This window comes from Salvelinus fontinalis, chromosome 39, assembly GCF_029448725.1.
Source record: "Salvelinus fontinalis isolate EN_2023a chromosome 39, ASM2944872v1, whole genome shotgun sequence".
Classification (NCBI taxonomy): Eukaryota; Metazoa; Chordata; class Actinopteri; order Salmoniformes; family Salmonidae; genus Salvelinus; species Salvelinus fontinalis.
In genome coordinates this window covers 5,782,368-5,806,398 of record NC_074703.1, presented here as the reverse complement: position 1 = coordinate 5,806,398, position 24,031 = coordinate 5,782,368, and the positions used below count along the sequence as shown (strand labels likewise).

Here is a 24,031-nt window from a genome sequence, read left to right as displayed (position 1 = left end):
CAGGAGGGTTTGCAGCACTGAGCTCCACTGGTCAGGAAGGTATGCAACACCTACACTGAGCTCCACTGGTCAGGAAGGTATGCAACACCTACACTGAGCTCCACTGGACAGGAAGGTATGCAACACCTACACTGAGCTCCACTGGTCAGGAAGGTATGCAACACCTACACTGAGCTCCACTGGACAGGAAGGTATGCAGCACTGAGCTCCACTGGTCAGGAAGGTATGCAACACCTACACTGAGCTCCACTGGACAGGAAGGTATGCAGCACTGAGCTCCACTGGACAGGAAGGTATGCAGCACTGAGCTCCACTGGACAGGATTGTATGCAGCACCTACACTGAGCTCCACTGGACAGGAAGGTATGCAACACTGGGCTCCACTGGACAGGAAGGTATGCAACACCTACACTGAGCTCCACTGGACAGGAAGGTATGCAGCACTGAGCTCCACTGGACAGGAAGGTATGCAGCACTTAGCTCCACTGGACAGGAAGGTATTCAGCACTGAGCTCCACTGGACAGGAAGGTATGCAGCACTGAGCTCCACTGGACAGGAAGGTATGCAGCACTGAGCTCCACTGGACAGGAAGGTATGCAGCACTGAGCTCCACTGGACAGGAAGGTATGCAGCACTGAGCTCCACTGGACAGGAAGGTATGCAGCACTGAGCTCCACTGGACAGGAAGGTATGCAGCACTGAGCTCCACTGGACAGGAAGGTATGCAGCACTGAGCTCCACTGGACAGGAAGGTATGCAACACTGAGCTCTACTGGTCAGGAAGGTATGCAACACCTACACTGAGCTCCACTTCCTGTCATGACGTCGCCTGCTTGGGTATTGCAAACCCCATCCCCCTCTCCCTGCCTTTCCCTGCCCCTTCAACCCATGCTGTGGTCACAGAGAGGTCGTAAATTCCCGAGAATCTCCTCATGGCCCAACAGTATTAGACAGAGGGTAAACTTTCAGGACAAAGGAATTTTCTCCCACCTCACAGAACTTGAGGTACGAGCATATTTCATGTTCCTGCAAAAGTATAAAAGATCGGTGGAGAGTCCAGCTATTAACATGCCCATTGGTCACCACGGGGGGAACTCATGAGAGACTGTGGGACTACATTACCATACCGCTGTTTATATAAAAACCTCAGATATGAGGTTTACATCTGTTTGTTGTATAAAATTAATGAGTGATTATGATACTGTTTGCATAATTGTGTAATATGATTTTGGACTGTTTAATTAAGAAAAATACAAATCCCTTTTTGATTGGAAATAAACCCGAGGACCCGCCCCTGAGCCAGTTGGGTCAGATATCCAAGGACAGCCCCTTCCTGCTATCTGAATAAAAGTAAACTCTGAGAAATTACCATTAGACCATGTTTTCTCTGCATGGGGAGAACGAAGGTTAAGGTAACATTGCTGAATCTTTAACCATACCACGTGGTTAAACTCTTATACGAATAAGAACAACTTTGATATTGACTACTAGTCTAGAGCTAGGAATTCGGTATCATTGAACGCGAAGAAAGACAACCGCCGAAACATCCATTCTATAACGAATGTCACTCTGAACTATCCACAATAACCGAGACAGAAAGAACTCCAACCAAAACGAACTTCTCTCCAACGATCAAGACGACACACACCGAGCGTAACTATATATACACTGCTCAAAAAAATAAAGGGAACACTTAAACAACACAATGTAACTCCAAGTCAATCACACTTCTGTGAAATCAAACTGTCCACTTAGGAAGCAACACTCATTGACAATACATTTCACATGCTGTTGTGCAAATGGAATAGACAACAGGTGGAAATTATAGGCAATTAGCAAGACACCCCCAATAAAGGAGTGGTTCTGCAGGTGGTGACCACAGACCACTTCTCAGTTCCTATGCTTCCTGGCTGATGTTTTGGTCACTTTTGAATGCTGGCGGTGCTTTCACTCTAGTGGTAGCATGAGACGGAGTCTACAACCCACACAAGTGGCTCAGGTAGTGCAGCTCATCCAGGATGACACATCAATGCGAGCTGTGGCAAGAAGGTTTGCTGTGTCTGTCAGCGTGGTGTCCAGAGCATGGAGGCGCTATCAGGAGACAGGCCAGTACATCAGGAGACGTGGAGGAGGCCGTAGGAGGGCAACAACCCAGCAGCAGGACCGCTACCTCCGCCTTTGTGCAAGGAGGAGCAGGAGGAGCACTGCCAGAGCCCTGCAAATGACCTCCAGCAGGCCACAAATGTGCATGTGTCTGCTCAAACGGTCAGAAACAGACTCCATGAGGGTGGTATGAGGGCCCGATGTCCACAGGTGGGGGTTGTGCTTACAGCCCAACACCGTGCAGAACGTTTGGCATTTGCCAGAGAACACCAAGATTGGCAAATTCGCTACTGGCGCCCTGTGCTCTTCACAGATGAAAGCAGGTTCACACTGAGCACATGTGACAGACGTGACAGAGTCTGGAGACGCCGTGGAGAACGTTCTGCTGCCTGCAACATCCTCCAGCATGACCGGTTTGGCGGTGGGTCAGTCATGGTGTGGGGTGGCATTTCTTTGTGGGGCCGCACAGCCCTCCATGTGCTCGCCAGAGGTAGCCTGACTGCCATTAGGTACCGAGATGAGATCCTCAGACCCCTTGTGAGACCATATGCTGGTGCGGTTGGCCCTGGGTTCCTCCTAATGCAAGACAATGCTAGACCTCATGTGGCTGGAGTGTGTCAGCAGTTCCTGCAAGAGGAAGACATTGATGCTATGGACTGGCCCGCACATTCCCCAGACCTGAATCCAATTGAGCACATCTGGGACATCATGTCTCGCTCTATCCACCAATGCCACGTTGCACCACAGACTGTCCAGGAGTTGGCGGATGCTTTAGTCCAGGTCTGGGAGGAGATCCCTCAGGAGACCATCGGCCACCTCATCAGGAGCATGCCCAGGCGTTGTAGGGAGGTCATACGTGGAGGCCACACACACTACTGAGCCTCATTTTGACTTGTTTTAAGGACGTTACATCAAAGTTGGATCAGCCTGTAGTGTGGTTTTCCACTTTCATTTTGAGTGTGACTCCAAATCCAGACCTCCATGGGTTGATAAATTTGATTTCCATTGATAATTTTTGTGTGATTTTGTTGTCAGCACATTCAACTATGTAAAGAAAAAATTATTTAATAAGAATATTTCATTCATTCAGATCTAGGATGTGTTATTTTAGTGTTCCCTTAATTTTTTTGAGCAGTGTATATTGATTGCAATTGTTCCCGAATGAGTGAGCGTTCATGTGTAAGGATTAGCATGTCAATTGTTATAATTATGGACTCTGTAGTGAATTCTTAGTCGAACGCAACTTTCCCTTTGTCTAACAAGCCGCTATGCCAGTTCAGCCCACTAGGGTATATTTCTCCCATCATTTCATGTAACTATTTTAAGTTTGTTTGTTTGTTTATGCATTTCTGTGAATTAATTAGTTAGTAATAAATAAATAATTTAAGACAATTGATGTATGGATGACTCATAGTGAAGACTGGGTTCATGCAGATAATCAACAATTTACGACGTTTGGAATGAGACTAACGTGAGGTAAAAATAAATAAATCATTAATCAGAAGACTTTTGATCAGATATGAAAATATCTGAAAGGTTATATTGGGAAATTATAACTTTGTAATCTAATAACTTTCCTTGGTGCCCTCGAATTCATAGTTAATTAGTTACGTTATTACTCAAGTGATCGCGTAATCCCTAATTACAGGAATCTATGATAAAAACTATAAGTCTTGAATTTAATGATAGCAAAGACACGACAGTATGCAGCACCTACACTGAGCTCCACTGGTCAGAAAAGTATGCAGCACCTACACTGAGCTCCATCTGGTCAGGAAGGTATGCAGCACTGAGCTCCACTGGACAGGAAGGTATGCAGCACCTACACTCAGCTCCACTGGTCAGGAAGGTATGCAGCACTGAGCTCCACTGGACAGGAAGGTATGCAGCACTGAGCTCCAATGGACAGGAAGGTATGCAGCACCTACACTGGGCTCCATCTGGTCAGGAAGGTATGCAGCACCTACACTGGGCTCCATCTGGTCAGGAAGGTATGCAGCACCTACACTGGGCTCCATCTGGTCAGGAAGGTATGCAGCACTGAGCTGCACTGGTCAGGAAGGTATGCAGCACTGAGCTGCACTGGACAGGAAGGTATGCAGCACTGAGCTCCACTGGTCAGGAAGGTATGCAGCACCTACACTGAGCTCCACTGGTCAGGAAGGTATGCAACACCTACACTGAGCTCCAATGGACAGGAAGGTATGCAGCACCTACACTGAGCTCCATCTGGACAGGAAGGTATGCAGCACTGAGCTCCACTGGACAGGAAGGTATGCAGCACTGAGCTCCATTGGACAGGAAGGTATGCAGCACCTACACTGAGCTCCACTGGTCAGGAAGGTATGCAACACCTACACTGAGCTCCAATGGACAGGAAGGTATGCAGCACCTACACTGAGCTCCATCTGGACAGGAAGGTATGCAGCACTGAGCTCCACTGGACAGGAAGGTATGCAGCACTGAGCTCCATTGGACAGGAAGGTATGCAGCACCTACACTGGGCTTGGTAATGATATGAGACAGCCTTTCCTCTACAGGGAGCTGGGCTTGGTAATGATATGAGACAGCCTTTCCTCTACAGGGAGCTGGGCTTGGTAATGATATGAGACAGCCTTTCCTCTACAGGGAGCTGGGCTTTGTAATAATATGAGACAGCCTTTCCTCTTCAGGGAGCTGGGCTTGGTAATGATATGAGACAGCCTTTCCTCTACAGGGAGCTGGGCTTGGTAATGATATGAGACAGCCTTTCCTCTACAGGGAGCTGGGCTTGGTAATGATATGAGACAGCCTTTCCTCTACAGGGAGCTGGGCTTGGTAATGATATGAGACAGCCTTTCCTCTACAGGGAGCTGGGCTTGGCAATGATATGAGACAGCCTTTCCTCTACAGGGAGCTGGGCTTTGTAATAATATGAGACAGCCTTTCCTCTTCAGGGAGCTGGGCTTGGTAATGATATGAGACAGCCTTTCCTCTACAGGGAGCTGGGCTTTGTAATAATATGAGACAGCCTTTCCTCTTCAGGGAGCTGGGCTTGGTAATGATATGAGACAGCCTTTCCTCTACAGGGAGCTGGGCTTGGTAATGATATGAGACAGCCTTTCCTCTACAGGGAGCTGGGCTTGGTAATGATATGAGACAGCCTTTCCTCTACAGGGAGCTGGGCTTGGTAATAATATGAGACAGCCTTTCCTCTACATGGAGCTGGGCTTGGTAATGATATGAGACAGCCTTTCCTCTACAGGGAGCTGTGCTTGGTAATGATATGAGAGGGGGGTCACTGTATTTTAGATGTTTCCAAAACTTAATTGTTTAATATTGTTTTGCAAATGGACCCAACACCTCCCTGGCATAAAGTGCAATTGATTCAATTACACATTCAATTAGTTTTAGGCAAATATATATAGGTATTTCAATTCATGATTAGGCTCAGCTAGCTACTGTGTTTCTGTACTAAAGTGTGTGTGTGTGTGTGTGTGTGTGTGTGTGTGTGTGTGTGTGTGTGTGTGTGTGTGTGTGTGTGTGTGTGTGTGTGTGTGTGTGTGTGTGTGTGTGTGTGTGTGTGTGTGTGTGTGTGTCTTTTCAATGAATTTTCAGAGAGGAGAGAATATGCCTTTGTGCTGGCTAATCTTTACATTGCATTTAGATGGGGTTTTAATGGGGGGTATATAGCTTACTGTTCGAATTTCAAATTTTTACATCTTGCTCATTTCCATTTTGAGCAACCTTAGCGAATGAAAGGCCAAGAATGCAACATCTGCCACGCCCACTGTAGCGCAGAGTGGAATCTTGCTTCGCGTTGACGCAGACGACTAGTTCCACAAGACGAACCCGCTCGGAGTAACCGCAGCCTCGAGTAACCGCAGCCTCGCAGCCTCTGACTCCTCTGGGGCGCGTTGGGCGGGAGGCTATGATAAAGACTGAACTAGGTAAATTGCACACAGTTTAACATAAACGCAATTAAATGCAAGTTATAGCAGGGTTGGATTGTTGGAATTCTCGACATTTAACCCTGATATTAACCTCACCAGCAGCCGATACAGACAGACAAAAGGGAGAGAGAGACCGCTTCTTGTTCCTCCCAACCCGCCTTTGAATGTGAGCTGTCCGCGGTACCTGGACGGGAAAGATGCAGCAAAGAAGATGCGGATTGTTTATGGTTTTATCCTTTTTACTACAGATGGGGAAAGCAGGTAAGTGGCGCAGATTAGGACACCAATAACCCTGCAAGCATTCAAATAGACTCAATGAATGTCATCACTGACTGTTGTTGTAGCCTATTCTCCAGTTAGTGCACAGACACACCTATACCATTCAATGTAATTCCATAACCTATGCTTTCAGCATCACACATAGCAGACACATCTGTATGTATTTTATACGGGGTTGTAATGGCATTTGTTTTGTAAGGTGCTGCATGGTATGATGATGAACAGGGCTACGTTCACTATGTAACGGTGCATTCGAAGCATAACCATCTTATGTTGCGTCTTATTTTTTCATGCAACAAAGCCTGAATCGAAGTTGTTCCGTTTGTGTGGTTCGTCTGCCAATGCATAAAGCGAGAGAGAGGCTGAAAGCCGATCGAATAGAATCCCACCTCTAATCCAATAAGGACGTGTGGTTCAGGACCATGGCTAGCAACCGGCCGAAAACAACACTACTGTCGTTAGGGAGAAAATGTCTCAACTGTGTTTGTGAAAGAGGAAGGGTCACGCAGCAGTAATTACCTGGATGAAGGATTTAGCCTATATTGTGAACGGTGTTAATCTAAAGACAATGCCACGTATTATACACGTTGTTTTACAGAGAATGTACAATAAAACAATCTACTGAGTTTACTATTGGGATATTCTACATCGATTTTACAGCTGGCATTACTGTACCATATTGATACACATTTTATTACAGGTTAAGAGAGAGAGAGAGAGAGAGAGAGAGAGAGAGAGAGAGAGAGAGAGACAGAGAGAGAGAGAGAGAGAGAGAGAGAGAGAGGCTACATGTATTTATTCTGCTCTTAGTCTATACCAGAAGACGATTGATAAACCTGTCATTGTGACTCAGAGAGATACTGTAAAACCAACTCTATGGCTGTCACTCAGTGAAGGTCAAGGGGCAAAACCCATGTGATTGGCAGCTGTTGACCTCCAGGCCTACGCCCCTGAGTTCTAGAATGCTTATTCTGTTCTACACTCTCAGAAGACCCAGAAATGATCCCTAAAATCAGAGCTTTCATTCTCTTCACTGGCATCAGATATGGTGTGATGTATTACTAGGAGGGATGACAGTTTTTCTTCCCACTTCCCTTCCATACCACCTTGCTGTGCTGACACACGCGTGCCTGGCACAGGAGGAAATGTGATCTTTCTCCCTCCATATCTCTCTCTTTCTCACCCTCCCTTTCTCTCCCTCCCTCTCACTATGGTCTCTCTCTCTCTCTCTCTCTCTACTGTATCTCTCTCCCTGCCGCCTGCTGCCTCCGCCTCTCAATCTGGAAAATGAATAACAACATGACATTCACTCGAGAATGAGAGAGAGAGAGCACAGAGCAGGGAGAGGGAGAGAGAGAGCCCAGAGAGAGCACAGAGAGCAGGGAGAGGGAGAGAGAGAGCCCAGAGAGAAAGAGATAAAGAGAGAGCACAGAGAGCAGGGAGAGGGAGAGAGAGAGCTCAGAGAGAAAGAGATAAAGAGAGAGGGAGCAGGGAGACGGAGAGAGAGAGAGCACAGAGAGCAGGGAGAGGGAGAGAGAGAGCTCAGAGAGAGCACAGAGAGCAGGGAGAGGGAGAGAGAGAGCCCAGAGAGAAAGAGATAAAGAGAGAGCACAGAGAGCAGGGAGAGGGAGAGAGAGAGCCCAGAGAGAAAGAGATAAAGAGAGAGGGAGCAGGGAGAGGGAGAGAGAGAGAGCACAGAGAGCAGGGAGAGGGAGAGAGAGAGCTCAGAGAGAAAGAGATAAAGAGAGAGGGAGCAGGGAGACGGAGAGAGAGAGAGCACAGAGAGCAGGGAGAGGGAGAGAGAGAGCTCAGAGAGAGCACAGAGAGCAGGGAGAGGGAGAGAGAGAGCCCAGAGAGAAAGAGATAAAGAGAGAGCACAGAGAGCAGGGAGAGGGAGAGAGAGAGCCCAGAGAGAAAGAGATAAAGAGAGAGGGAGCAGGGAGAGGGAGAGAGAGAGAGCACAGAGAGCAGGGAGAGGGAGAGAGAGAGCTCAGAGAGAAAGAGATAAAGAGAGAGGGAGCAGGGAGACGGAGAGAGAGAGCACAGAGAGCAGGGAGATGGAGAGAGAGAGAGCACAGAGAGCAGGGAGAGGGAGAGAGAGAGAGCACAGAGAGCAGGGAGAGGGAGAGAGAGAGCCCAGAGAGAAAGAGATAAAGAGAGAGGGAGCAGGGAGACGGAGAGAGAGAGAGCACAGAGAGCAGGGAGACGGAGAGAGAGAGCACAGAGAGCAGGGAGAGGGAGAGAGAGAGCCCAGAGAGAAAGAGATAAAAAGAGAGGGAGCAGGGAGACGGAGAGAGAGAGAGCATAGAGAGCAGGGAGAGAGACAGAGCACAGAGAGAGAGAGCACAGAGAGAGAGAGAGCCAGAGAGAGAAAGTGAAAGAGAGAGAGCACAGAGAGCAGGGAGAGAGAGAAAGCGGAAAAGGGGCAGGTTTCATGGCTCGGGGCGTGAGCGGATGACTGATCAGCTTAATTAAACTAATACCAGACTATGAACACTATCCATCCCTCTCTCTCTTCTTCTCTGTAATACCAGACTATGTAGACTGTCCATCCCTCTCTCTCCTTCTTCTCTATAATACCAGACTATGAACACCATCCATCCCTCTCTCTCTTCTTCTCTGTAATACCAGACTATGTAGACTGTCCATCCCTCTCTCTCTTCTTCTCTATAATACCAGACTATGTAGACTGTCCATCCCTCTCTCTCCTTCTTCTCTATAATACCAGACTATGAACACTATCCATCCCTCTCTCTCTTCTTCTCTATAATACCAGACTATGTAGACTGTCCCTCTCTCTCCTTCTTCTCTATAATACCAGACTATGTAGACTATCCATCCCTCTCTCTCCTTCTTCTCTGTAATACCAGACTATGTAGACTGTCCATCCCTCTCTCTCTTCTTCTCTGTAATACCAGACTATGTAGACTGTCCCTCTCTCTCCTTCTTCTCTGTAATACCAGACTATGTAGACTGTCCCTCTCTCTCTCTCCTTCTTCTCTGTAATACCAGACTATGTAGACTGTCCATCCCTCTCTCTCCTTCTTCTCTGTAATACCAGACTATGTAGACTGTCTCTCTCTCTCCTTCTTCTCTGTAATACCAGACTATGTAGAATGTCCATCCCTCTCTCTCCTTCTTCTCTGTAATACCAGACTATGTAGACTGTCCATCCATCTCTCTCCTTCTTCTCTGTAATACCAGACTATGTAGACTGTCCATCCATCTCTCTCCTTCTTCTCTGTAATACCAGACTATGTAGACTGTCCATCCATCTCTCTCCTTCTTCTCTATAATACCAGACTATGTAGACTGTCTCTCTCTCTCTCTCCTTCTTCTCTGTAATACCAGACTATGTAGACTGTCTCTCTCTCTCTCTTCTTCTCTATAATACCAGACTATGTAGACTGTCCATCCCTCTCTCTCCTTCTTCTCTATAATACCAGACTATGTAGACTGTCTCTCTCTCTCCTTCTTCTCTATAATACCAGACTATGTAGACTGTCTCTCTCTCTCCTTCTTCTCTATAATACCAGACTATGTAGACTGTCTCTCTCTCTCCTTCTTCTCTGTAATACCATTCTATGTAGACTGTCCCTCTCTCTCCTTCTTCTCTATAATACCAGACTATGTAGACTGTCTCTCTCTCTCCTTCTTCTCTGTAAAACCATTCTATGTAAACTGTCCCTCTCTCTCCTTCTTCTCTGTAATACCAGACTATGTAGACTGTCCCTCTCTCTCTCCTTCTTCTCTGTAATACCAGCCTATGTAGACTGTCCCTCTCTCTCCTTCTTCTCTGTAATACCAGACTATGTAGACTGTCCCTCTCTCTCCTTCTTCTCTGTAATACCAGACTATGTAGACTGTCCCTCTCTCTCCTTCTTCTCTGTAATACCAGACTATGTAGACTGTCCCTCTCTCTCCTTCTTCTCTGTAATACCAGACTATGTAGACTGTCCATCCCTCTCTCTCCATCTTCTCTGTAATACCAGACTATGTAGACTGTCCCTCTCTCTCCTTCTTCTCTGTAATACCAGACTATGTAGACTGTCCATCCCTCTCTCTGCTTCTTCTCTTTAATACCAGACTATGTAGACTGTCCATCCCTCTCTCTCCTTCTTCTCTATAATACCAGACTATGTAGACTGTCCATCCCTCTCTCTCCTTCTTCTCTATAATACCAGACTATGTAGACTGTCCATCCCTCTCTCTCCTTCTTCTCTATAATACCAGACTATGTAGACTGTCCCTCTCTCTCTCTCCTTCTTCTCTGTAATACCAGACTATGTAGACTGTCCATCCCTCTCTCTCCTTCTTCTCTATAATACCAGACTATGTAGACTGTCCCTCTCTCTCTCTCCTTCTTCTCTATAATACCAGACTATGTAGACTGTCCATCCCTCTCTCTTCTTCTCTGTAATACCAGACTATGTAGACTGTCCATCCCTCTCTCCTTCTTCTCTGTAATACCAGACTATGTAGACTGTCCCTCTCTCTCCTTCTTCTCTGTAATACCAGACTATGTAGACTGTCCCTCTCTCTCCTTCTTCTCTATAATACCAGACTATGTAGACTGTCCCTCTCTCTCCTTCTTCTCTGTAATACCAGACTATGTAGACTGTCCCTCTCTCTCTCCTTCTTCTCTGTAATACCAGACTATGTAGATTGTCCCTCTCTCTCTCCTTCTTCTCTGTAATACCAGACTATGTAGACTGTCCCTCTCTCTCTCCTTCTTCTCTGTAATACCAGACTATGTAGACTGTCCCTCTCTCTCCTTCTTCTCTATAATACCAGACTATGTAGACTGTCTCTCTCTCTCCTTCTTCTCTGTAATAACAGACTATGTAGACTGTCCCTCTCTCTCCTTCTTCTCTGTAATACCAGACTATGTAGACTGTCCCTCTCTCTCCTTCTTCTCTGTAATACCAGACTATGTAGACTGTCCCTCTCTCTCCTTCTTCTCTGTAATACCAGACTATGTAGACTGTCCATCCCTCTCTCTCCTTCTTCTCTGTAATACCAGACTATGTAGACTGTCCCTCTCTCTCCTTCTTCTCTGTAATACCAGACTATGTAGACTGTCCATCCCTCTCTCTGCTTCTTCTCTGTAATACCAGACTATGTAGACTGTCCATCCCTCTCTCTCCTTCTTCTCTATAATACCAGACTATGTAGACTGTCCCTCTCTCTCTCCTTCTTCTCTATAATACCAGACTATGTAGACTGTCCCTCTCTCTCCTTCTTCTCTATAATACCAGACTATGTAGACTGTCCATCCCTCTCTCTCCTTCTTCTCTGTAATACCAGACTATGTAGACTGTCCCTCTCTCTCCTTCTTCTCTATAATACCAGACTATGTAGACTGTCCATCCCTCTCTCTCCTTCTTCTCTATAATACCAGACTATGTAGACTGTCCATCCCTCTCTCTCCTTCTTCTCTATAATACCAGACTATGTAGACTGTCCCTCTCTCTCTCTCCTTCTTCTCTGTAATACCAGACTATGTAGACTGTCCACCCCTCTCTCTATTTCTTCTCTATAATACCAGACTATGTAGACTGTCCCTCTCTCTCTCTCCTTCTTCTCTATAATACCAGACTATGTAGACTGTCCATCCCTCTCTCTCTTCTTCTCTGTAATACCAGACTATGTAGACTGTCCATCCCTCTCTCCTTCTTCTCTGTAATACCAGACTATGTAGACTGTCCCTCTCTCTCCTTCTTCTCTGTAATACCAGACTATGTAGACTGTCCCTCTCTCTCCTTCTTCTCTATAATACCAGACTATGTAGACTGTCCCTCTCTCTCCTTCTTCTCTGTAATACCAGACTATGTAGACTGTCCCTCTCTCTCTCCTTCTTCTCTGTAATACCAGACTATGTAGACTGTCCCTCTCTCTCTCCTTCTTCTCTGTAATACCAGACTATGTAGACTGTCCCTCTCTCTCTCCTTCTTCTCTGTAATACCAGACTATGTAGACTGTCCCTCTCTCTCCTTCTTCTCTATAATACCAGACTATGTAGACTGTCTCTCTCTCTCCTTCTTCTCTGTAATACCAGACTATGTAGACTGTCCCTCTCTCTCCTTCTTCTCTGTAATACCAGACTATGTAGACTGTCCCTCTCTCTCCTTCTTCTCTGTAATACCAGACTATGTAGACTGTCCCTCTCTCTCCTTCTTCTCTGTAATACCAGACTATGTAGACTGTCCATCCCTCTCTCTCCTTCTTCTCTGTAATACCAGACTATGTAGACTGTCCCTCTCTCTCCTTCTTCTCTGTAATACCAGACTATGTAGACTGTCCATCCCTCTCTCTGCTTCTTCTCTGTAATACCAGACTATGTAGACTGTCCATCCCTCTCTCTCCTTCTTCTCTATAATACCAGACTATGTAGACTGTCCCTCTCTCTCTCCTTCTTCTCTATAATACCAGACTATGTAGACTGTCCCTCTCTCTCCTTCTTCTCTATAATACCAGACTATGTAGACTGTCCATCCCTCTCTCTCCTTCTTCTCTGTAATACCAGACTATGTAGACTGTCCCTCTCTCTCCTTCTTCTCTATAATACCAGACTATGTAGACTGTCCATCCCTCTCTCTCCTTCTTCTCTATAATACCAGACTATGTAGACTGTCCATCCCTCTCTCTCCTTCTTCTCTATAATACCAGACTATGTAGACTGTCCCTCTCTCTCTCTCCTTCTTCTCTGTAATACCAGACTATGTAGACTGTCCCTCTCTCTCCTTCTTCTCTATAATACCAGACTATGTAGACTGTCCATCCCTCTCTCTCCTTCTTCTCTGTAATACCAGACTATGTAGACTGTCCCTCTCTCTCCTTATTCTCTATAATACCAGACTATGTAGACTGTCCATCCCTCTCTCTCCTTCTTCTCTATAATACCAGACTATGTAGACTGTCCATCCCTCTCTCTCCTTCTTCTCTATAATACCAGACTATGTAGACTGTCCCTCTCTCTCTCTCCTTCTTCTCTGTAATACCAGACTATGTAGACTGTCCATACCTCTCTCTCCTTCTTCTCTATAATACCAGACTATGTAGACTGTCCCTCTCTCTCTCTCCTTCTTCTCTATAATACCAGACTATGTAGACTGTCCATCCCTCTCTCTCTTCTTCTCTGTAATACCAGACTATGTAGACTGTCCATCCCTCTCTCCTTCTTCTCTGTAATACCAGACTATGTAGACTGTCCCTCTCTCTCCTTCTTCTCTGTAATACCAGACTATGTAGACTGTCCCTCTCTCTCCTTCTTCTCTATAATACCAGACTATGTAGACTGTCCCTCTCTCTCCTTCTTCTCTGTAATACCAGACTATGTAGACTGTCCCTCTCTCTCTCCTTCTTCTCTGTAATACCAGACTATGTAGACTGTCCCTCTCTCTCTCCTTCTTCTCTGTAATACCAGACTATGTAGACTGTCCCTCTCTCTCTCCTTCTTCTCTGTAATACCAGACTATGTAGACTGTCCATCCATCTCTCTCCTTCTTCTCTGTAATACCAGACTATGTAGACTGTCTCTCTCTCTCCTTCTTCTCTGTAATACCAGACTATGTAGACTGTCCCTTTCTCTCCTTCTTCTCTGTAATACCAGACTATGTAGACTGTCTCTCTCTCTCCTTCTTCTCTGTAATACCAGACTATGTAGACTGTCCCTTTCTCTCCTTCTTCTCTGTAATACCAGACTATGTAGACTGTCCCTCTCTCTCTCCTTCTTCTCTGTAATACCAGACTATGTAGACTGTCTCTCTCTCCTTCTTCTCTATAATACCAGACTATGTAGACTGTCCATCCCTCTCTCTCCTTCTTCTCTGTAATACCAGACTATGTAGACTGTCCATCCCTCTCTCTCTTCTTCTCTGTAATACCAGACTATGTAGACTATCCATCCCTCTCTCTCTTCTTCTCTGTAATACCAGACTATGTAGACTGTCCATCCCTCTCTCTCTTCTTCTCTGTAATACCAGACTATGTAGACTGTCTCTCTCTCTCTCCTTCTTCTCTGTAATACCAGACTATGTAGACTGTCCATCCATCTCTCTCTCCTTCTTCTCTGTAATACCAGACTATGTAGACTGTCTCTCTCTCTCCTTCTTCTCTGTAATACCAGACTATGTAGACTGTCTCTCTCTCTCCTTCTTCTCTGTAATACCAGACTATGTAGACTGTCTCTCTCTCTCTCCTTCTTCTCTGTAATACCAGACTATGTATACTATCCATCCCTCTCTCTCCTATGATCTCTTCCTCTCTCGCTCCTTCTCTTATCCATTCTGTCTCTTCCTTGCTTTCCTATGAGCTGTGTGATGCTCTCGTTCTTCCCCTTTCTCTTTCTTGTCTGTGAGGGATTCATGTTTTATATCTGGATATACTGAGTGTTCAAAATGAAACTTGCTGTCAATATATCTTGATTAGCATTGTTGAGTCCAAAGAAACCGTATTGGTAGACCTGCAGCTAGCATAGCATCAACCATAGTGGTAGACCCTCAGCTAGCACAGCATCAACCATAGTGCTAGACCTGCAGCTATCATAGAATAACCATAATGGTAAACCTGCAGTTAGCATAGCATCAACCATATTGGTAGACCTTCAGCTAGCATAGCATCAACCATATTGGTAGACATTCAGCTAGGATAGCATCAAGCATAGTGGTAGACTTTCAGCTAGCATAGCATCACCATATTGGTAGACCTACAGCTAGCAGAGCATCAACCATATTGGTAGACCTTCAGCTAGCATAGCATCAACCAGAGTGATAGACCTGAAGCTAGCATAGCATCAACCAGAGTGGTAGATCTACAGCTAGCATAGCATCAACCATATTGGTAGACCTGCAGCTAGCATAGCATCAAGCATAGTGGTATACCTTCAGCTAGCATAGCATCAACCATATTGGTAGACCTTCAGCTAGCATAGCATCAAGCATAGTGATAGACCTGAAGCTAGCATAGCATCAACCAGAGTGGTAGATCTACAGCTAGCATAACATCAACCATAGTGGTAGACCTGCAGCTAGCATCAACCCATTCTCTCTCTCTTTGTAGATGTTTTTTCTGGTGACCATGACCGCTACATGACCAGGACCGGTGAAGGGAGGCGGTGGTCGGACAGCCCGGTCCTGGTGTACCGTCACGTGGACCAAGATGGCCAGGAGAAGACCCTGGGTCTGGAGACACCCGGGTGGCAGCGTGGCGGGGACAGAGACAGTCTCCATGCCTTGGTTAACACCCTCAATGCCCAGCACCAGGCCAGACTGGACAGCTTCAGGTAAAGAGAGATGCTTGAAACCAACACAGTCCATCACATAAACAAAAAACCGAAAAAAGGGGTCCGGCACTCAACTGACAGACGCAGCTGTAGTGAGGATGTTGAGTTTGAGATGCAAGACACATTCACAGAAAGGGACACAATGAAGAATTATTAAACACAATTGAACCTTAGTTTAATATTATTTTACAACCAACTCTCTTTGTTGTCTTGTAATCTCATGTTATTGTATGTAATACTGCGATCCAGGTTTTACCTGCCGTAGTACACATGACATTAAACTAATTAGATGTGTCCACAGTACACACTGATCATACAGAATGTTTCAGCAGGGACATGACCAGAGTGGACAGCCTCCTCACCCAGTCCTCCCAGACCCATGCCCGGCTGGCTAAGCTGATGCCCGCTGCCCTGCTGGAGTCCCGGTTCCGCCAGGCGCCCCGTGGGCACGGAGCCGTCAGCCTGCTGGCACAGCCGGAGCAGGAGGTACGGGTGGAGAATGCTCCAGTCTCAGCACGCTATATCGTCACCGTGGTGAGTGGAGTGTAGATATATCCCACTTACACTCTGGATGTATAGATGGGTCATTCCACCAGTGCCTTTTGAGATCTGTAACTTGGTCAAAAAAAACAACAACAAAAAACATTTGATTTCGGCTCCAACTATCATCTTAATTATCCATGTATTTTAACCAATCATCAGTCATCTGAGTGCAGTGCAGTACATGTTGAGTGATTTATGGCAATTTTGCCAGCTAGCTTGCAGTTGCTAGTTAATTTGTCCTATTTAGCTAGCTTGCTATTGCTAGCTAATTTGTCCTGGGATATAAACGTGAATTGTTATTTTACCTGAAATGCACAAGGTCCTCTACTCCGAACAATTAATCCACAGATAAAACGGTCAACCGAATCATTTCTAGTCATCTCTCCTCCTTCCAGGCTTTTTCTTCTTTGGACTTTATATGGCGATTGGCGTCCAACTTTCATAGTTACCACGACGACCGACCGAACTCAGTTCATCTTTCAATCACCCACGTGGGTATAACCAATGAGGAGATGGCATGTGGGTATCTGCTTCTATAAACCAATCAGGAGATGGGAGAGGCAGGACTTGCACCGCGTTCAGAGTCACAAATAGAACTGACTTCTATTTTAGCGCTTGGCAACGCAGACGCTCGGTGACGCGAGTGGTGTGGTCAGCATGTAACTTGATCAAATTCAAAACAGCAATCCCTCTCTTTCATTATTAGATATATAATACAAAAAGATGATGGTTCAATTAGCTTGTTGGTGTGAGTGTGTGTGTGTGTGTGTGTGTGTGTGTGTGTGTGTGTGTGTGTGTGTGTGTGTGTGTGTGTGTGTGTGTGTGTGTGTGTGTGTGTGTGTGTGTGTGTGTACAGACAGTCAGACAGTCAGTCAGAAAGCCAGCCTGCAGACAGGCAGGCAGGCAGGCAGATAGACAGGCAGACAGGGCTGGTACATGGTGATGTGATGATGTCGCCTACCTGGCTGCTAGAGGAGATGGCAGAAATGCAATGATTGAACAAACATTATTTCCCAGAAGTGTTATGAGCCTCTTGGAATGATAAGCAGAAGAAGATATTCTATATGTGTTCTTTCCTATAGATTCTATATGTGTTCTCTCCTGTAGATTCTATATGTGTTCTCTCCTGTAGATTCTATATGTGTTCTCTCCTATAGATTCTATATGTGTTCTCTCCTATAGATTCTATATGTGTTGTCTCCTATATATTATATATGTGTTCTCTCCTATATATTCTATATGTGTTCTCTCCTATAGATTCTATATGTGTTCTCTCCTATATATTCTATATATGTTCTCTCCTATAGATTCTATATGTGTTCTCTCCTATATATTATATATGTGTTCTCTCCTATAGATTCTATATGTGTTCTCTCCTGTAGATTCTATATGTGTTCTCTCCTATAGATTCTATATGTGTTCTCTCCTATATATTCTATATATGTTCTCTCCTATAGATTCTATATGTGTTCTCTCCTATATATTATATATGTGTTCTCTCCTATAGATTCTATATGTGTTCTCTCCTATAGATTCTATATGTGTTCTCTCCTATAGATTCTATATGTGTTCTCTCCTATAGATTCTATATGTGTTCTCTCCTACATATTCTATATGTGTTCTCTCCTATAGATTCTATATGTGTTCTCTCCTATAGATTCTATATATGTTCTCTCCTATATATTCTATATATGTTCTCTCCTATAGATTATATATGTGTTCTGTCCTATAGATTCTATATGTGTTCTCTCCTATATATTCTATATGTTTCCATCCTATATATTCTATATGTGTTCTCTCCTATAGATTCTATATGTCTGATATCATGGTTAATGTGGTGTTGATACCTTTACTTCAACAACGGGTCGTTACGTAACATTAACGATTAGATAAGTTGCTTTGACCTTCACTTTCACATTGAGATTCTCTTACAGCGCCAGCTGAACCCCACCAGACACACGCACGCACGCACGCACGCACGCACGCACGCACGCACGCACGCACGCACGCACACACACACACACACACACACACACACACACACACACACACACACACACACACACACACACACACACACACACACACACACACACACACACACACACACACACCCCCTCAGGAGACAACGGGCTGCTTTGTCATGTTATTTTCCACCAGTGTATTGTGTTCTAACTAGAGAGAGAGGCGTCTGCTGTCAGAACATTACTGGGAGAACATCTTTATCTACAAGAGAACAGAGACACTGTGTCTGTCTGTCTGTCTGTCTGTCTGTCTGTCTGTCTCAGTTTTGGAGGTGGACAAACCCTAGTTGTATTTGGATAAAGCTGTATTCCTCCAACACCATCCCCTGGCTAGCCGTAGTCCCCTGGCTAGTTGTAGTCCCCTGGCTAGTTGTAGTCCCCTGGCTAGCCGTAGTCCCCTGGCTAGTTGTAGTCCCCTGGCTAGCCGTAGTCCCCTGGCTAGTTGTAGTGCACTATGAGTGCACTATGTAAGGAATAGGCTGCCATTTGGGATGCAGCCTTAAAATCAATCACTTAACTGGCTCAGTGGTCCCTTCAGCACTCTGTCTGTAGACCGACCAGAATCCTCTGATTTAACAACTGATCTCAAGAGAAAGGAGGGAGGGAGGGAGGGATGGCAATAGAGAGAGAGAAACAGACAGACAGGCAGAGTGAGAGAGATATATATAGAGAGGGGAGGAAGACCAGAGAGAGAGAGGGGAGAGAGAGCAGAGTGAGAGAGATATATATAGAGTGGGGAGGAAGACCAGAGAGAGAGAGGGGAGAGAGAGCAGAGAGAGAGAGATTGGGGGGACTCCTATGGGCTATTAAATACACATCACTACACTTACAGGGATGAGACAGACTGTACAGGGATGAGACAGACTGTACAGGGATGAGACAGACTGTAAAGGGATGAGACAGACTGTTCAGGGATGAGACAGACTGTACAGGGATGAGACAGACTGTACAGGGATGAGACAGACTGTAAAGGGATGAGACAGCCTGTACAGGGATGAGACAGACTGTACAGGGATGAGACAGACTGTACAGGGATGAGACAGACAGTACAGGGATGAGACAGACTGTACAGGGATGAGACAGACTGTACAGGGATGAGACAGACTGTACAGGGATGAGACAGACCGTACATTAAAACAATGAACTGACTATGAGACATACTGTAGTATTGATATATTGACACTGTAGAAGCTCCACTGTACACACACACACACACACACACACACACACACACACACACACACACACACACACACACACACACACACACACACACACACACACACACACACACACACACACACACACACACACACACACACACACACACACACACACACACACACTGGCTGAGGCTATGGAGTAATGTAGACTACTAATGACCATCAGTGGTGTTGCTGTTTGCTTACTGTAACATTCAGCCCAATTAGTTTACCTCGTCCAGCCCACAATGCTTTGTAAGGACGGAGTAAACAAATCATTCATAACAATAGAACCTGAACACATAGTTATACCACCATGCATGACAAATAGAGGAGCATTACTGAGATACAAATTACCCCCGGTGAAAACAAAGTGTTGCTTCTTCACAACCCTGAGAGAGAGAGGGGGGGGGGGGGGTAGAGAGAGAGAGGGAGAGGGGGCGGGGTAGACAGAGAGAGAGGGGGAGACGGAGACAGAGAGAGGGGGAGAAAGAGAGAGAGAGGGAGGAGGAGAGAGAGAGGGCTATAATGATAAAAAATGTATGAGCTCTAAGAGGGTTCTTATTGCAGCCAGTTTATCAAGGAGAAGAGCACAGCTGTCATGAGAGAGGAGAGAGAGAGAGGAGAGAGGGGGAGAGAGACAGAGACAGAGACGGAGGAGTAGAGCTGTGAGACAGTGAGGAGAGAGGAGAGAGGCGAGAGGGGAGAGGAGAGAGAGAGACAGAGACAGAGGAGTAGAGCTGTGAGACAGTGAGGAGAGAGGGGAGAGGAGAGAGAGAGACACAGAGACACAGAGAGAGAGAGAGAGACAGAGGCAGAGACAGAGGCAGAGACAGAGACAGAGAGAGGAGTAGAGCTGTGAGACAGAGTGAGAAGACAGGACCACTCTGTGTCTGGGGGGGACACATATCCCCATTAAAGCAGGACAGTCTCCTACATAGACCTCCTGTCTTTGCCTTCTGTGTGAAACCATAGCAGAGCAGTGGACAGTATCTCACTTCTGACACCTTGTTAGCTGCTCCGGCCCAAAGGTCAGAGATCTGTGATTCCACATGTGACCAGCTCTTCTCTGTAGCCCAGGTCAACACACATAACCGCTGTGACTGGCTACCCACCACCTCCCCAAGGAAACATGGGTGACATGGCGCTGGCTAGCAGAGGCTTGGGTGCTGTTTGGAGTATTTGTACCAACGAGATCTGTGTAAAAGCAACTCAAGGCCTGGTGTTTGGCCCGAGGGGGATCTCTCTAGAATGGATAATGAGTATTATAAAGATTATATCATCATCACATTTTATAAAAAAATGTGATTCTCTCTCTTTCTCTCACTCTTTCTTTCTCCTCTCTCTCTCTCTCCCGCTCTTGCTCTCTCTCTCTCTCTCTCTCTCTCTCTCTCTCTCTCTCTCTCTCTCTCTCTCTCTCTCTCTCTCTCTCTCTCTCTCTCTCTCTCTCTCTCTCTCTCATCTTTCTCTCTCTCCCCTCTCTTGCTCTGTCTGTCTCTCACCCCTCTCTCACTCTTTCTCTCTCCCCCTCTCTCACTCTTTCTCTCTCCCCCTCTCTTGCTCTGTCTCTCTTGCGCCTCTCTCATCTTTCTCTCTCTCCCCCTCTCTTGCTCTCTCTCTCCCCCTCTCTCACTCTTTCTCTCTCCCCCTCTCTTGCTCTGTCTCTTGCGCCTCTCTCTGTTGCCAAACTATTATCTTTCCTTCTGAGGAGAAAATGCCCTGCAGTTAAGCCGTGTTGCTGTTTTCCAGTAACTTAGCAACAGCAGGTCTAGACAGACTATAAGATATGGTCAAATCCAATACATGACAGCTCCTCCTCCTCCTCCTGTCTGTAGTAGATAGGTGGTGAATGGTTTAACAGGAAATGAAAGAGCAGGCAGGCGTGTGTATGATGGAGGTAATGTCTGTGAAGTGCCACAGGTCGGATAGTCATCTCCGTGGTAACTACACTGAGAGGCTGATAGGGAAACAGGTCCTCTACGACGCAAGGAGGTCTTACCGTCTGTCTGTCTGTCTGTCTGTCTGTCTGTCTGCCTGCCTGCCTGCCTGCCTGCCTGCCTGTCTGCCTGCCTGTCTGTCTGTCTGTCTGTCTGTCTGTCTGTCTGTCTGCCTGCCTGCCTGCCTGCCTGCCTGCCTGCCTGCCTGTCTCAACGCACCTCAATGGGAGCATAGTATCTGTCTGTCATAGAGAACAGACCAGGGGGTGGTGCTCTCTCTGCCTCCTGTTTATTACAGAGGAAATTAGGAAATACAGAGCCATCATACCCTCCTGATTGGTTGGCTGATAGTGGAAGCTGCCTCCTGATAGGCTCTGTCCACCTTCCAGGACCTGCAGGGCCCACTGGGGTGAAATCATCTTTACCGCCCGTCTCTCAGAGAGGAGAGGAGAGGACTTCCTGACTATACCATACTAACCCTGACAGGAGAGGAGAGGACCTCCTGACTATACCATACTAACCCTGACAGGAGAGGAGAGGACCCCCTGACTATACCATACTAACCCTGACAGGAGAGGACCCCCTGACTATACCATACTAACCCTGACAGGAGAGGACTTCCTGACTATACCATACTAACCCTGACAGGAGAGGAGAGGACCTCCTGACTATACCATACTAACCCTGACAGGAGAGGACTTCCTGACTATACCATACTAACCCTGACAGGAGAGGAGAGGACCTCCTGACTATACCATACTAACCCTGACAGGAGAGGAGAGGACCTCCTGACTATACCATACTAACCCTGACAGGAGAGGAGAGGACATCCTGACTATACCATACTAACCCTGACAGGAGAGGACTTCCTGACTATACCATACTAACACTGACAGGAGAGGAGAGGACCTCCTGACTATACCATACTAACCCTGACAGGAGAGGACCTCCTGACTATGCCATACTAACCCTGACAGGAGAGGACCTCCTGACTATACCATACTAACCCTGACAGGAGAGGAGAGGACCTCATGACTATAACATACTAACCCTGACAGGAGAGGACCTCCTGACTATGCCATACTAACCCTGACAGGAGAGGACCTCCTGACTATACCATACTAACCCTGAAAGGAGAGGACCTCCTGACTATACCATACTAACCCTGACAGGAGAGGAGAGGACCTCCTGACTATACCATACTAACCCTGACAAGAGAGGAGAGGACCTCCTGACTATACCATACTAACCCTGACAGGAGAGCAGAGGACCCCCTGACTATACCATACTAACCCTGACAGGAGAGGAGAGGACCTCCTGACTATACCATACTAACCCTGACAGGAGAGGACCTCCTGACTATACCATACTAACCCTGACAGGAGAGGAGAGGACCTCCTGACTATACCATACTAACCCTGACAGGAGAGGAGAGGACCTCCTGACTATACCATACTAACCCTGACAGGAGAGGAGAGGACCTCCTGACTATACCATAATTACCCTGACAGGAGAGCAGAGGACCCCCTGACTATACCATACTAACCCTGACAGGAGAGGACCTCCTGACTATACCATACTAACCCTGACAGGAGAGGAGAGGACCTCCTGACTATACCATAATTACCCTGACAGGAGAGGAGAGGACCCCCTGACTATACCATACTAACCCTGACAGGAGAGCAGAGGACCCCCTGACTATACCATACTAACCCTGACAGGAGAGGACCTCCTGACTATACCATACTAACCCTGACAGGAGAGGACCCCCTGACTATACCATACTAACCCTGACAGGAGAGGAGAGGACCTCCTGATTATACCATACTAACCCTGACAGGAGAGGACCTCCTGACTATACCATACTAACCCTGACAGGAGAGGACCCCCTGACTATACCATACTAACCCTGACAGGAGAGGAGAGGACCTCCTGACTATACCATACTAACCCTGACAGGAGAGGAGAGGACCTCCTGACTATTCCATACTAACCCTGACAGGAGAGGAGAGGACCTCCTGACTATACCATAATTACCCTGACAGGAGAGCAGAGGACCCCCTGACTATACCATACTAACCCTGACAGGAGAGGAGAGGACCTCCTGACTATACCATACTAACCCTGACAGGAGAGGACCTCCTGACTATACCATACTAACCCTGACAGGAGAGGACCCCCTGACTATACCATACTAACCCTGACAGGAGAGGAGAGGACCTCCTGATTATACCATACTAACCCTGACAGGAGAGGAGAGGACCTCCTGACTATACCATACTAACCCTGACAGGAGAGGAGAGGACCTCCTGACTATACCATACTAACCCTGACAGGAGAGGACCTCCTGACTATACCATACTAACCCTGACAGGAGAGGAGAGGACCTCCTGACTATACCATACTAACCCTGACAGGAGAGGACCCCCTGACTATACCATACTAACCCTGACAGGAGAGGAGAGGACCTCCTGACTATACCATACTAACCCTGACAGGAAAGATCCTGGCTACAGGCCTAGTATATGGTTGTAATCAATTGAGCTCTGGGTCCTGTCTGAGGAGTTTCCCAGTCTGTAGAGAGGTATGGGTCCTGTCTGAGGAGTATTCCAGTCTGTAGAGAAGTCTGGGTCCTGTCTGAGGAGTATCCCAGTCTGTAGAGAGGTATGGGTCCTGTCTGAGGAGTTTCCCAGTCTGTAGAGAGGTCTGGGTCATGTGTGAGGAGTA

The 24,031-nt window shown here is 46.5% G+C and overlaps 1 protein-coding gene across 5 annotated transcripts in view; it reads left to right on the top strand.

The window, feature by feature from the left end:
* Window positions 1-5,702: 5,702 nt before the first annotated feature.
* Window positions 5,703-24,031, top strand: part of LOC129838708 (receptor-type tyrosine-protein phosphatase R-like) — a 119,252-nt gene continuing 100,923 nt past the window's right edge. For 2 of the 5 annotated variants that reach the window (XR_008756890.1, XM_055905850.1), the window contains exons 1-3: window positions 5,704-6,297; window positions 15,376-15,598; window positions 15,928-16,132. Coding sequence is in view for 4 of the 5 variants with exons in the window: in XM_055905850.1 (XP_055761825.1) it covers window positions 6,234-6,297; window positions 15,376-15,598; window positions 15,928-16,132 (492 nt within the window). In the remaining variant the exon portion in view is untranslated. Of the gene's footprint in view, window positions 6,298-15,375; window positions 15,599-15,927; window positions 16,133-24,031 lie in introns of all 5 variants that reach the window. The other 3 variants (XM_055905846.1, XM_055905849.1, XM_055905848.1) reach the window with 3 other exon arrangements.